General features: G+C 45.7%; 1 protein-coding gene across 6 annotated transcripts in view; it reads right to left on the bottom strand.

Moving 5' to 3' along the window:
- LOC143216518 (uncharacterized) overlaps positions 1-15,127 on the bottom strand; it is a 75,767-nt gene that overhangs the window by 1,912 nt on the left and 58,728 nt on the right. For 2 of the 6 annotated variants that reach the window (XM_076439648.1, XM_076439649.1), the window contains exons 2-8: positions 9,617-9,706; positions 4,664-6,183; positions 4,156-4,400; positions 3,565-3,838; positions 1,822-2,282; positions 492-789; positions 30-155 (exon numbers count right to left, since the gene is read on the bottom strand). In XM_076439648.1, coding sequence (XP_076295763.1) covers positions 30-155; positions 492-789; positions 1,822-2,282; positions 3,565-3,838; positions 4,156-4,400; positions 4,664-6,183; positions 9,617-9,698 — 3,006 coding nt within the window. In that variant the 5' untranslated portion in view covers positions 9,699-9,706. The other 4 variants (XM_076439651.1, XM_076439652.1, XM_076439654.1 and 1 more) reach the window with 3 other exon arrangements.

Here is a 15,127-nt window from a genome sequence, read left to right as displayed (position 1 = left end):
TGCAGATAATTGATCATTTCAAGGATTACCTGACAGGAGTCCTGACCCCCAGTCTCGTATCCCGCGCACAGGAATATGTCTGGTATAAATTCGTGTCTACCAGCTCTCAGGAACATTGACTTACATCTATCGTTACTCACTATAGGCACGGAAACCTGGAACAACAATCGACAGTTAAACAATGGAGCCATTAATTCACGTACGAAGCAACTTTCCTTTTTCGTTATTGAACGTGGCAGTCTGAGTGTTGAACAATTAAATGACCCGTTTACAAATTCAGAAATGAAATGCACTATCTGAATGTTACATTCTCATAGATTTTCCAATCTTGAACGGGTTCAGGTTCCCCGACTCAGTCGCCCGTTCCCGAGCAATTCCGAAATCCGAGTTCGCGCGGCTAGATTTCGCGGTGTGGAACGCCGAGTAGATTCCCCGGGTAATTCCGGGGCAAGTGTCAGCGGTCGGGGTTGCAATTTACGAGGGTAATTTACCTCCTGCAGCACGGAGGGCAGAGTGCCACCCTCGCTGAGCCGTCCCCATCCGGTGACGGTCGCGTTCTCGCCGACCAATAAGTCGTCGGTGGCTGGCAAGCAGATTGGCGAGATATGCGGCGCGAACGTCAACGAGCTCTCCAGCCGGACCAGGGCCAGGTCGTACTCGTACGTGAAGAAGTTGTACTTGGGATGGACCACCTTCTTCGCGACACCTCGCTCAACATAAGGCAATCGTTCCTGGACTGACGAGAAATCGTACTCGCCCACGCGAATCCGGATCTGCGATGTCAGCAGGCTGGAACACACCATCAACGACAAACTCCCTCTGACTCCTGTATCCTGATCGAACAGACCGTCGCAATAAGATTCCATCTCTATTCTCTACATGTCTCAATATATCTGATCACTTCGGGACCGAAATGTTGCTTGTATCGTCTACAGACATTCTTTGATTTGTAGCCGCTAGCGTTGAACTTAAAACAGGATAGAGCTTGTTTAACTCTACTGATTTTTCGATAAAACTTGTACTAGTATATTGGTGACATTTCTGCGATTAAACCGATACCCAGCACGATACGATTTGAGTTATGTTCAATTGTTTAATCCGCGATCCAGTCGAACCTCGCTTGTCCGATCTGATCAATGGAATATGAGCATTACTGATTTGTACAATGAATCCTGTTCTGTCTATACGGAGGTGAAACGCGAGATATGCCACGATACGCTATCGACTCAGCATCCAGGCTAATTAATAGACACATCACGGGTTGCCCGAGCGTAATACGGATAACAGGATCGGTTTTTGCGCTTCACGCGTGCTCCGCCGCCGACGGAAACTATTATCGAGTCATTTTGCGTGTCTGCCTGCTCTTATTTAGGGACTTCGTTGCTCGACTGACAGCGGAACTTAGCTCTTCCACCGAGGCTGATGCGCAGTCGTCGGTTTCGATTCAGCTTTTCACGACTACCTCTTCCGACCGCTTCTCACTTCTGATGACTCACTACAGCCCTGTTTGACTAGCTGATTACCTCTGTTTGATCTGGCGAACTGATTCGCGCCGCTTCCACGCGTACGCCGGTGATTAGGATGGTTCTGAACGCGATGGGTGGGATCCGGATAAATTTACTTTACGTACTTTTGTATGTTCGTCTTGATAACATTGCGAAGCTGGGCAAAGTATAGAAGTTAGGACTAGTGTTTCGTGCTGTTTGGATTCTTTTTTTATAGTGAGCACAATTTTGGTACTCCTCTAGTGAAAAAATTAAACTGGACCATTCCCTAAGTCTCTTCATCCTAAAGCTAGGTCTACTAACTGCTCCAACTCACTCGTCAACGCAGTGGCCGGCGGTGGCGATCCAGTTCTCGTTGAGGACGGCGCCGCCGCACCGGTGAGTGCTGGAGAACCCGAAGAAGGATGTCCGTCTGACGGACACCTGCCAAGGCCATCGACCAAACGGCGCGTCCTTGCCGCCGACGATTCTAGTTTCCGGCCTGGGGAACAGGGGCGGCACGCCGCACTGCGTGCCTTTGCTCTCGTCCGCCGCGGAAACCGTCAACACCGATCCGGTTGCCTTGGTTAGCTCGCCGCTGGTAACGGTCGTGTCTGGTCTCGGCGTGGTGGTCGTGGTGGTCGTCGTGGTGGTTGAGGTCGTGGTGGTCGTTGTGGTGGTTGAGGTCGTGGTGGTGGACGTCGTGGGCTTTTTCGTGGGTCTCGGCCGGGCGGACGTCTCGAAGTGGGACGTCGTGATGTAGTGGGCAGAGCCGAGCGGCTTGTGGAACTCCGTGCTCTGCGGAACGATGTACGATCAATAAATATACGATTTCAATAGATATTAGGGACCGAAAAAGTTTTGGAGATTTTCAATAAATTCTGTTCGAAACGTGAAAGCTATTTTTTGAAATAGTACTCACATGTAAGTTCCCGTGTGAGCAGAGAGAGAGAAACGTTCTTGAATGTAGAAGCACTTTAGCATCAGTGCACTTATGACTAGACCGTGGATCTTTACAGTATGTGCACAGTTTTGAAATATAAGAGAACATTAATGATTTCGCTAAAGTAATTCTAGTATCCGAGTCTTTGAAGTCGACAGACCGGTTTTCCAATTCGACAAATCCAACCTCAGAAAAATCCTAAACCGTCGAACCCTGTTGAACAGGCTAGCTACCGGCTAGCTACCGGCTAGCCGATCGAGGGATCGGCGGTTTTATATTAATTCTCTAAATCGTCGATCGTTCCCTCTACTTTGTAGTGGTTCGAAGTGCTCAATGGACTGTGTAATCGAGTGCCGGGCCTTATCGGAGACCGCGTTCTTTGTCGCGATGCACGGGTAACCACGGCAAAAACACCTGACGCAGATCTTGAAGCCACGGCTCTGCTCGATTCAGCATCGTGTCGATTCGATTCAATTCGATTCGATTCGATCGAGCCTGGGCCTTCCTTTTACATACCGATCGGATCTAATAATGTCCCGACCAGGCCGGATCACTCGCCGATCAAGGAGGATGTAACGCGATAAAGCTGTTCCTCTCGCGCGCAGGATCGATCCTTCGATTAGATACCTGTTCGCGGACCGTTTTAGAGTAGGGGAACCAATGATGGTTTTTGCGAGCGATGGGCAACCGCGCGTTAAGAGCCGCCCAAGGATTACGGATTCCGTGGCTGTTCCGGATCGAGACCGCGTCCGCTAGTTCGTTCGAATTGAAATTCGAATATTTCCTGGCTCCGCGTGAATTATAGCGGAGCCAGGGGACCGTGTGTTATTCGAATAATGCGGATGCCGGCGTTGTTCGTTGTACAGTTACGAATATTCACGACAGGGTGCAGGGAAACGTGTCGGAAAATACTTGGTGCACTGAAACGTGCGATTTTACAGGAAAATTACATATATACTCCGTCACTGATCTCTTGCTCGTTTCTGGATTACTGATAGGCTTTACGGAGGTGTCATTCATAAATGTATCTACTTCGGGCTTGTGGTGAGACAACTATCGAGGCAAGCGAGCACTTCGAAAATTTTAGCTTGGTGATGTTATCTTTGGCAAGTGATACAAGTGATTGACTGGACATACTTCCTGCGGTTCCGTGGGCTTGAAACTGGGTCGGGGAGGGAACGCTTCAGGGCCGTTCTGAAGGAGACTAGGGTTGTCCGTCCAGTGCGGTTTCAAGGACGGTCTGGGCGGCGTCCAGCTGTTCTCCGACCAGAAATGGGAGCTGACTGGCAGTGGTTTAGCGGTTTCCAAGGAGCCCGACGGCTTCGTGGACGACGACGGCCTCTGTTTGGTGATGAACGCTGGCTCTGTGGTCACTTGCCAGTGAGAGGTCTGTGGCACAGATCCGGCTGTGCTAGAATGAAAGAAAAGATTGAAGCTGTCGCCCGGAACTGTCTCCTTTTCTTATCTGTCCACCGCCGTTCACTTTAACGCTGCTCGCAAGACGCGTCTTCTGGATAAACGGTTGTCACCTATACTTATATTCTATTCGCTTCCAACAACACAATTCACTTTACCCTTAGTTGCAAAATTAATCTTCTATCGGAATCCCTGCTGAATAAGCTAGACCTAGACTCGCTGATACTTAAACTCCTTTTCTATTTGAGCTAGGAACGAATTGGTACTTTGACTTTACGATTACAAATGGAACATAAGGACATAGTCGAATACCTGGTGGTAGACTGGACACTCTGACTCGGCCTTGATGTTGTGGTCGTCTTCGAGGTATTCGACGGCTTCGAGATAAAATTCGGCCTTGAATCATTCATCGACGTTGGCCTATAGGTAGTCGTCTTGATGGAGAAATATGGTTTCGAGAAATCTGTCGTCGGCTTTGGCGACACTGGCTTCGTCGCCCACTGCGGACGCTCCGTGTGAATGAAGTTCAGGTTCGAGTGAGGTTCCTTGACGGTTTCCTGGAGTAACATAAACCACCCTAACATTAGCTACTATACAAAATTTTCAAAACAACGTGGCTCGACCAACTTGAACATCGCATTTATATTTGCCGAAGATCAATCCACTGACCTTCAAGTGACCTCAAATGCCAATTTTCTTACTGTATTATTTATCTTTACGAATCAAGTAATGATTTTCTATATTTTTTCCTATCGCGTTGGGCATATATTCCAGATGACCAAGCCACGTTTTTCGTTAAGTGGAAAGGATGATCCCCTACATTTTCATCAACCAAATTAACGCTAGGTCGATTCACAGACTCCTGCACATTCAGATCAGCATCCTCTGTTTTCCCCTCATCCGGCCTCGTCTCGATCGGTCTTTGGTTGCTCGGCCTATTCGGCCTAATACCTTCGTCATCATTGAACGCGTCCTCCTTACCGGGCAGTCTTATATTCAATGTATTATGTTCAGTGTCCACCTTGTCCTTGAACCCTTGGTGATGTCCCTGAAACCCGTCGTGCGTACTCTCTTTGTCCTTAACAGCCGTGTGCTGGCTATCGTCTGGCCTGGTTTTCTGTTGAGGACTTTGAGCGTCTGGTCTCTTGGTACTCTGAGTTTCTTGCCAGAAAATGGTGGTGGGTCTCTTTGTAGTGTGGGTAGACGAAGAAGAAGAAGATGAAGAAGTAGAAGAGGGTCTCTTTGTGGTCTGAGTCGACGAAGAATAAGAAGAAGAAGTAGAAGAGGGTCTCTTTGTGGTCTGGGTCGACGAAGAATAAGAAGAAGAAGTAGAAGAGGGTCTCTTTGTGGTCTGGGTCGACGAAGAATAAGAAGAAGAAGAGGAAGAGGGTCTTTTAGTAGTCTGGATAGACGAAGAAAAAGAAGAAGAAGAGTAAGAGGGTCTCTTGGTAGTCTGGGTAGACGAAGAAAGAGAATAAGAAGTAGAAGAGGGTCTCTTGGTGCTCTGGGGACCTTTCTCCCAGATCTCAATAGTCCCAGGCCTCTTAGTGTTCTGAGATCCCTTCTCCCAGGTATCGGACGCTGGTCTCTTGGTACTTTCAGCATCCTTATCCCAAACACTAGTTGAAGAAGGCCTCTTCGTGGTTTGTGAGCCCTTCTCCCAGTGATTGGACCCTGGTCTCTTGGTGGTTTGAGCATCCTTCTCCCAGAGATTAGTCGAAGAAGGCCTCTTCGTGGTCTGTGAACCCTTTTCCCAGAGGTCTGACCCTGGTCTCCTGGTACCTTGAGCTCCCTTCTCCCAGTGATCAGTGGACCCAGGTCTCTTCGTGCTCTGAGAGCCCTTCTCCCAGAAATTCGACGAACTGGCCACCGCCTGCACCCTGTCCTTGTGATCAGAAGTCGGTTTCGCGTGCGGCCTCTTCTGCAACGGCCTCGCAGACCCTGCTGAAAGCGGTTTATGAGGTCTACCAGACCCTCCAAGAGAGTCGTAGCTCGACTGATGATGACTAGGCCTCGGTGTTGTCGAATCCGTCACCAGGAAGCTGGACAATGAGGTTAACGTTGGTCTGGTAGCCTCGTTGCCCAACGCTTCAGCTAACGTTGGTCTCAGCGGGTCGGAGGATGTGTGCTGATGGTTTTGCTGATGATGGTGTTGCTGATGAGACGCGGTGATCGAGTTCGTTGTTGTGTTGTGCACGCAGCAGCTGCCGAACATGAACGTGTCCACGCACACGCCCACATGCGTACCCTCCGACTTGATGCACTCCCAGACGAACATGCACGTGCCCTCCTTGGTGTCAAGGCCTGGCACTCGGCAGGGCTTCGGGGTGATTTTGTAACCTGCGCAGCAAACAACCATGATGATTCGATAGCTTAGATATGTCCAAGTGGTTAGCTATTGGAAAATTAGTTTGATTAGCGTCATGCTCTTTTCTGTGTTTAGCTTTGCTATTCCTTGGAGATGATTTTACCTATTAATTTTTGTGATCAATGAATCTAGTCATTCAAAAGGAGATAGTTTGCACCGAAAAGCCTCGAAGCTAGAAGTTCGAAATCTCTGAAAAGAGCGACCTCGTAGAGTTTGTTCTCTCGAAGATTCAGCAAAAAGAGTGGACCGTAGGGTTAATTACGCGCGTTCAAAGGGTAGCCAGGACCGGTAGCTTATCGTTCATGACGATGTGGGTCACACATAGTCAGCGTGGCTCGCCTAAGCGTCTATCTCTCCCGCGGCGAGCATGTAAGATAGCAGATTGTAAGTCGGCGGCGGACGATTCCGCGCGAAACAATTTTCCTGTTGCTCGTGGCCCCGAGATCGCAGTCGGGCGTCGTTAAGAATCGATTCTAATCTAGACGTAAATGCTCTCATTAGTCGGCAGGCTTAATTGTATGTTCGCTGGCCTACTTCGGGGCCCGATGCTCTCGCGGCCACGGGGGACTTGGCGAACGGCAAAAGTCAGAGAGAAAGAGAGAACAGAAACGTAGAAGTGAAAGAGTAGAGAAAAGAAGAGAGAGAGAGAGAGAGAGAGGGAGGAGAGAAAGAAGGGGAATCAATCAGCCGAGCAGTCGGTGGCTGCCGCAAGCTGCATCGCCAGGTGATTTGTGAGACTCGTGTGTCGTTCTATTCGCTGCTAGTTAACATTTCGACCCTTAATTCGATCGCTCGATTGCCTGATGGGTCTATAAACGTCCGACGGACCCCGTATTTCTTGTTCACAATGCCCGTGAACCAAAGGTCGGTCCCCGTAGATGATTTTTACGCTCGCTTTACGGTCCGGTTTTTAACACCTTGATTGCGGCCGATGATGTCAGCTGTCCGTCACGCTAACTGTGTCTCGCTGACTGTCACACTGACCGCTAAATGTCCGCGGACTACCGACGGGACGATTTGAAATATGGGCTTTCGGTGATCTACGAGTTTTATGGGACTTCTTCTTGGTATGCCTGCTCTTCGATGCCTCTGCTACCCCGAGGTAACTGACGGAGTTGTGGTAAATTACTTTTATAGGAATGTGTTCGCTTAGGCTGACGCAAAAATTTGTACGACTGATTAAAAATCGATCTAAGTCTGTGCAGCGATTAACACAGCACCGGATGGACGAATCGGTTTGCAACCTATTGCATCTGGTAGAGGCTGTTTCCTCCGAACCGTTTTGCGTGGAAGCGGATCGATAGCCGTCGAGGCGAGTCTCCGGGATTTTCGTGGATCCGCTAATTAGGGATCGCCGAACGATTTCTCGGTCCAGGTCTGGTAATTGGGACGTCGTTAGCGCTCGCAGATCGGATCTACCGGCTCCCCGTGTTCCTGGTGAAAGTGGTGGTCCGAGGTAGCCAAAGGAAAAACGAAAAATTCTGACTGTTGGCGAAAGAGAGAGATAGCTGGGAGAAGAGAAAAACGAAACTTAATCGCGGAACGAGTACGTAGACCTGGCCCAGGTCGTTAACCGAGTCCGCGTATGGCCACTGCAACGTAAATTGCTTGCGGTTCGCGGTGTGTCTACCTTCACGGTCTCGCTTTCTCCGTTAGAAATATGCTCGTATCGCGTTCCCGGGGCCCCGGCCGCGTTAATTAAAGAAAACTTTATCGCGTCCGATGTTCGTACCTCTTCGGGGGAACAATGGGGTTGCGAGAACGACCGCCTGGGTGTCCGCCACTTGACGGGACCACGTCGTCTGTGCCGGAGGGTGAAGTGTTTTCAGAGGAAATTCTGTTAATCCGAGAATAAAGGCGTTTCTCACGGGTCTATGGGGTAGTCCGCTCCTCTGCGGCCCTTTTCCCTTTTTCTCTTCTTTCAAACGGTCTAAGCCTGGCTAGTAAAGCGATCTCGCGGATCAACAGCTTGCACTTTGTGAGAACAGAAGTGAATTCTTTGTGTTTTTCACTCTAGAATGTCTATTGTATTTCTCAGTGCGTGCAACATACCGCATTTTTGTAAAATTCCTTCGCTCACATTCGCCGATGTGTCTGAATATGTACATGTATTCGTTAGGTTCTCGAGTGTAGTACAGTTAGCGCTAAGAAAAGTGCTGGAAACCGCGTTACAGTTAGATGAAAATATAGCTGAAGCGATGGCCGAAAGGCGAGTATTTCAAATCCATTTCGACTCCGATTGGTACCGTAAACAAGATATAAATTTCGCAGCTCGAGTCCGATCGTAACAGGTGGAGTCTATAGCGCAGCACTTAACGGCTTAAACGAGAAATAAATTCTCGAAGAGTTGATACTCTAGCAGCGGTCGTGTAAGGGGATTAGTCGATGGAAAAAGAGGTGTGTTCCCCTGCATTCGAACTTTGCTTTTCTTTTCCCACGACCGATTGCACCTTGACCGAGAACATGTGGGCCAATTAGGCAACTTACCCATTGCAGGTGAACGCGGGAGAAAACGGTTGTTCTAAACAATGTTTTGATCACGTTATTAATTTATTTTATTGATAACGAGGATCTGCTATACATATTCTTGCGCGAAATATCAATACAGAACCTACCGATTCTGTTTTTCTTTTTAAATCCTTGAAAAAGGGCAGAAAAATAACGAGTTAGAGACCAACCCTTAACTCAGCAAAGAAACCGGTCGCGTGTTCCACAGTGGAACAAAGAGTGGAGCCGAAGAAAACGATGCGAAGAAGAAGAGAAGAGGAGAGGAAAGCCCGCGCGAGGCCCGAGATAAATAATTATCCGCGAGCGGGTCGGATCGTCAAATAACTGTTATTTCGCGCGATAAATAAGCGCTGCTCGGAAGCAATGATTTCGAATAATTCGTCGTTTCTCGGCGAACGAGTAACGGGAAGCCGATAGCGTTATCGGCGATCATTATTCGACGATTAGGCGGCCTGGTTCGCTCCGGTCATTGAATGTTAATCATCTTTTCGACGGTGAGCCGCTCGCGCTCGCGCGCGATATTCGATTGGATCGATCGCCTCTGGCCGTCTATGGTTACATCGAAAGGGGAACCGATTGGAAAATAATAAATGACCATGGGGTTTCCTGCGGCCGGCCTAGCCGCGCTATAGCTGCCTTCTCGCGGATCCGCGTATTAAATTTGCCTCTCGGGGACGATGCGAAGATTGTTTGATTTCACGGTCGCGAGCCGCGGTGTTTAGATCCATCTAGGGTCAGCAGGGATCAACGCCGGGAACCCGAAGAATGTCCACCGTGTCCCAGGGACACCGTAGGACACCGTAAGAAAGAAGGAAATTGAACGGTCTCGTGCAAGCGGGAGCGAACGTTGCTACTGAAATACTCGCGCTTCCAGCCACCAAAACGAGCATTACTGACTGTGACCTCGATTCAGCGTGCTGAGGGACCTGGCGATGCCCGACCACCAGAGGATTGTGGCCACGTAACCGATCCACCGCATCCTGATCCCTGAAATCAGAAAAGTACCCGTGAGTCCACCGTCCGAATCCTCTTCCTCTTGGTAACCCCTAACTCTCCACTACCCCCATAAGCACGCACCGATGAGGGTGAGACTATTTTCTTTTTAGATTTAGTTTTTTCTAACATGGCCATTTTGGCCTTTATTTTGCGAATTGAAATAAGGTTGAATGCTTCTCAAAACATGTTTTATGAAAAACATGTAACTCATGTATTACAACCAGGGACCAAAAATAACAGTTATTCTGAAATTTTCTACGATGAAAATCATTAATAAAAAGTTGATTATTATTGAAATTTAAGATAATCTACACAAAATATAAAGAAACAAATTCGGAAAACAAAATGATTAAAAAATATCGATTTTTATACTTTTCGGATTCTTGGAACATTTTGGATCTTATACTTCTTTATACTTCGGAAAATTGGTTCTTCCTCGATAACTGTTATCGATGAAGAAAAGCTGTTTCGATTTCTCAAAGCAGTTATCGATGAGAGAAGTTTATTTCGATCGATCATAACAGTTATCGATAAGAAAAATTTATTTCGATCGCTCATAACAGTTATCGATAATCGAATTTCTTTTCACTTGTTCATAATAATTATTGATGAGAAAATTGATTTCTGTTGCTTATTTAATTATTGGGTTGTCTACTCTTTTTCGGATGGAGCAAGCCTGTGAAATTCATTGAGATGGTTTCGTACAACAAGACGAATCAACAGACCATAAGAACAACACAAAATCTGTTTGTTGACTGTCTTTGTTCACGGACGACTCTGTTCCACTCGGGAAAAACGTATCGATATAGACGAAAATATTATAGATTACTGGGAAAATCATAAATATAGACTCCCGTATTTATCAAAACTAGCGTGCATAATTTACGCTGTGCCGGTAACTCAGATTAGCGTTGGACGAGCTTTTTCCGCTCTAAAATTAACGCTAGATGATTTGCGATGTAATTTGTCAGGAGAAAATTTGGACAAAATCATGTTTGTCACATTAAATTTTGATTGTATCAATTAATTTTATGAATAAAAAATTTATGAAATAATTGATTGTCTACCATTTGAAAGTTGTACTATTTAATAATAACTATTACAAATATCCTTCATCAATAACTGTTATGAGCGATCGAAATTTTTTTGCCATTGATAACTGTTATAAGTGATCGAAATGAATACCAACAAGAGAAAAAATTCTTTTATTTCGATGAAATACTTGTTATTCCATGACTTTTTTCTTTTTGGTTATAACAGTTAGGGTCCCCGATTGCAACAAACAGATGTTAAGTAGATTCTTCGTCCTTGATAGCATGGCAATACTACTACGTATAAGCATTTTACATATAAGCATTCTCCACAATTCTATTCAATAAATCCAAACATTTTATGCATTAATAACTTATCTTCACGTGGCAATTCAGTACCACGCGCGACAAGCTATGAACTACGTTTTCCCCGAGTTTTAATCATTCGAAGTTTTACACCTCTCCGATCGAGCTAAGCCTCGAAACGTCCTCCATAGACACATTTTATCTTCTGTGCAAGTATAATAAACGATTTTGTCGTCATTAAAAGGCCTCGCTCGTTCTATTGGAAGTTAACAACGCCACGAACAGATTAAACGAGTCCCGATCTACTTGCGGCACTTTCGAACGTGTCGTACAACTTCGATAGCGACATAAGTATGAATCCCAAGCATAAACGATATTTTATGGAAGCTAAACGGCGTGCGTACGTGTCGCCGACAAGAAACCAGTCCTGGAATCGTTCCGAGGACAATGAAACCTCGATGATCTCGTTCCGAATTCGATCGTGGCCGTCTCGAAACGAGAGAGATGTTCACTTGTTGCCGATCGTCGACGAGGCGTTGGGTCTCGCGCGAATGGCCACAAGCACCCCGTAAACCGATATTTTCCGGCGTTGACCGTTGCCTCATTATCATTTTAAGCAGATCAGGGGCCCGCGATCGAGATCTCGCGGCTCTGATTCCCCTGGAGAATGGGGTTTGCTCTGGAAACATTGATCCGAGCATCGACGTCAACGCGTTTCACGCCACGTTAATCAACCGGGCACCGTTCGACGCGATCGTCTTCGGAGAATAAGTATAATACTGTAATGCGATGCTGATCGAGCTGCGGCGTTCGGGACCGGCTCCGTATCTTCAGCCGATTAAGATAATCCGGTTGTTCGACTGCTACACTCTTAAACGATTCTCGTTCGAATGATATTATCATCATTATTAGATTATAATTAGTCTGCGGAGCATAGAGCTCGTTCTGTACCCATTCGAAGAAACTGAGTCTCAATCAGTGTTTATTCCGTCTTGTCGATTAAAATCATTAACTACTATTTTTATTTTCTAAAATATCAACTTATAAACGAAGAAAATAATTTAACCCTTTGCAGTCGGAGCTATTTTAACTTGAAAATTAAGCATTTCTTCCGACCTAGAATAATTCCATTGTATGTATATGATTTTTTTCATTTTGTGGATATGAAATTGACGTAATACCTCATACAATACTTAAATGGGTAGTAATTGATTAGGTCCCAGTATATTTAATATTGTAAACAATATTGTGAATAATGGTACAGTAATATTTAGTGGTCACTCTGGGTCACCCCTCGACCGCTAAGGGTTAATTTCTACCGTAATGTAATCGAGAAATGTATACAGTTAGGAGCAAAACTGATCACACACACTTTAAATCAGAATAACTTTTTTATGAATGGACAAAACGACTTGAATTTCTCTGTGAGGCTAGAAGAATTAGTTTAGTCAATGACGTCTGAAAAATATGTTGAAAAAATGGTTTGGTCGGAATTGTGAAAAACAATAGTAAAAATTGATTTTTACGACTTTTTTAGCTGGGCCAATAACGAAATTTTAAAAGATGTGTTTGGTCAACTTGTATAATTTATGTACGCTCCGTAAATTTCACTGAAATTGGTTAATCGGTTTACAAGTTATAAACGATCAAAAGTGAAAAAAAGGCCAAAATCTTTAAAAATTGCAATTTTTACCACTTTTGATCGTTTATAATTCGTATACCAATTAACCAATTTCAATGAAATTTTCGGAGCGTATATAAGTTATACAAGTTGACCAAACACATCTTTCAAATTTTCGTTATTAGTCCAGCTAAAAAAGTCGTAAAAATCAGTTTTTACTTTTGTTTGTCACAATTCCGACCAAATGCATTTTTTCAAAACATATTTCTTAGACGTCATTGGCTAAACTAATTCTTCTAGCCTGACAGAGAAATTCAAGTCGTTTGGTCCATTCATAAAAAAGTTATTCTGATTTAAAGTGTGTGTGATCAGTTTTGTTCCCAACTGTACTTCATTGACAGAATATTTGTATTATAGAGAAAAGTGTCAGAAATTGGACATTTTATGTGGAACCTAATAAAAAGAATATTCCTCGTCACATTTTTCAAGGCGTAATTGGCGGTCGAGTGTGGGGGAAGAAAGTAAGAGTCCCGGAACGGTTCGAAAACCATCTGAAGCCTATGGTTAACCGAAAACGCGTGTACCCTCGTTTGCTCGGCGAGCACGGTTGATTCTTCGATCCGGAAAAAGCGTGGATATGTAGGTCGTAACACCGAGATCGACTTATAAAGAGGCTCGGACCGTGCAATAAGTCAACTGCATTCAGGTCTCGTTCCCCCCATGTCTTCGTCCTGACTGCTTTACATCCGTCTTCCTTTGACAGCTCCGCCGAAAGTTGGGGGAAATCGGCTTCTCCGATGTTCCGCAGTACCTTAAATGACTTATGGGTAGCCTTGATACCCTTTTTGTCCCGGGGAATACTTAATTGTCCGATCCGCTTTCCAACGATCTTTCTCCGACACCGGGGAACCCGTTCGAAACGATCCCGTGTTCTCCGTGTTAGCTCTTTCGAATGGCTGTCGAATGGTTTTTGTGCCGATCGTTCGTTTATGCAGGAAAGCTAGGTTTATCCAGGGAAAAATCACTAGGTGGATCGGGATTGTAAAACTCGCTCGAGATCGATATTACATGGTGCTCGATCCGAGCAGATCGCATAATTCATGGGGACGCGGAATAGGGAGCTGGGATGATGATGGTACTATCGTGGGTTCTTTTATCGTTCATCGGTTCATAAAGTGGCCCCTAGACGATCAATAATATTGTCAATATTCGCTTCAATATTGACGGAGGACCATATCGATGGAAATATTCATCGTCTAGGAGCGTATCAAAGCGTCCTATCAATATTGACGGATATTGATAGAAAATTATATTTTCTGGGATTTCACAACCCTGCTTATAGCGACATATCATGACTATCCGAAATTGTGGCGTGTGAAGTCAAAAGATTATTTTAAGAAAAACAAAAAAGCAATTGCAATGCCAAAAATTGTTGATGCATTGAATCAATGTAAACCAGACTTTACGGTTGAACAATTAAAAAAGAGAATAAGACAGCCTCGACCATGCAGCACGTATATTTTTGACAGAATGAGTATTGGTGAGAATATTGATGCGCGCTTCAATATAAAGCGTCAATATTGAAGCGAATATTGACAATATTATTGATCGTCTAGAGGCCACTTAAAACTTGTGTCAAAGCATTCAAAAAAGGAACAGATCTCGTAAAACCAAAACTGATTTCTGCAGTGAAATCTTCTACCCATCGTACTTCCTTTATCCTAATTGTTTGATCCGCTCGACTCACAAGCCGCCAGGTAAGCTGAACGTATCAATCGCTCGAATAATCCGCCGCGAGGCGTCGTCGCGAGCCAACAAAGCCGAGGTATTGTTGCTTGTCCAAGGTTAATCTCCTCGAATCATGCAAATTGCTGCGCGAGTCACCGCACCGGTAACAAAACTCCCCTAATCCCATCAGCGCGGAGCTGAGGCACGCGTGCGTCCAGCGTATCACAGTTACACCTGTGCACCGTTCTCCAGGATATACATCGCCTTCTCCGCGACGTCGGTGATTTCTGATGCACGGATAGAACGGACAGGTGCTTCTGTAGATACATTTCCAGCTGGCTCGCCTCACGCCCCGTTCCATTCGGCCTAACAGAGTTCGCTGCCACTCGGCTTCTGTTGCTAATAAGCATGCCTAATGCCGCACGTTCCTCGCGTGCCTTGGTGCCGTGCCAAACTACGAACCAGAGGTCGCATTTTCCCTCTCGACGGGAGAAATTAAGCGAAACCGTTCCCTGACCCACGAGAACACCTCCGGCAACGATGCTTTTTGATAGAGACCCTCGTTTCAAAGGCGTTTAGGGTGCTGACAATAGAGGAGGGTTGTTGGTCCGTATGATACTTTTGAAACACTCAAAAATAGTCAAAATGGATCCCCAGAAGCCCAGAAAAATTTTACTAAAATAGAACAAAGTCCATTAGAGAAATTTTGCATTGCATTCCCCAGCA

This window comes from Lasioglossum baleicum, chromosome 15 (assembly GCF_051020765.1).
Source record: "Lasioglossum baleicum chromosome 15, iyLasBale1, whole genome shotgun sequence".
Classification (NCBI taxonomy): Eukaryota; Metazoa; Arthropoda; class Insecta; order Hymenoptera; family Halictidae; genus Lasioglossum; species Lasioglossum baleicum.
Note: the sequence above shows the minus strand (reverse complement) of the source record. Positions and strands in the feature narration are given on the sequence as shown.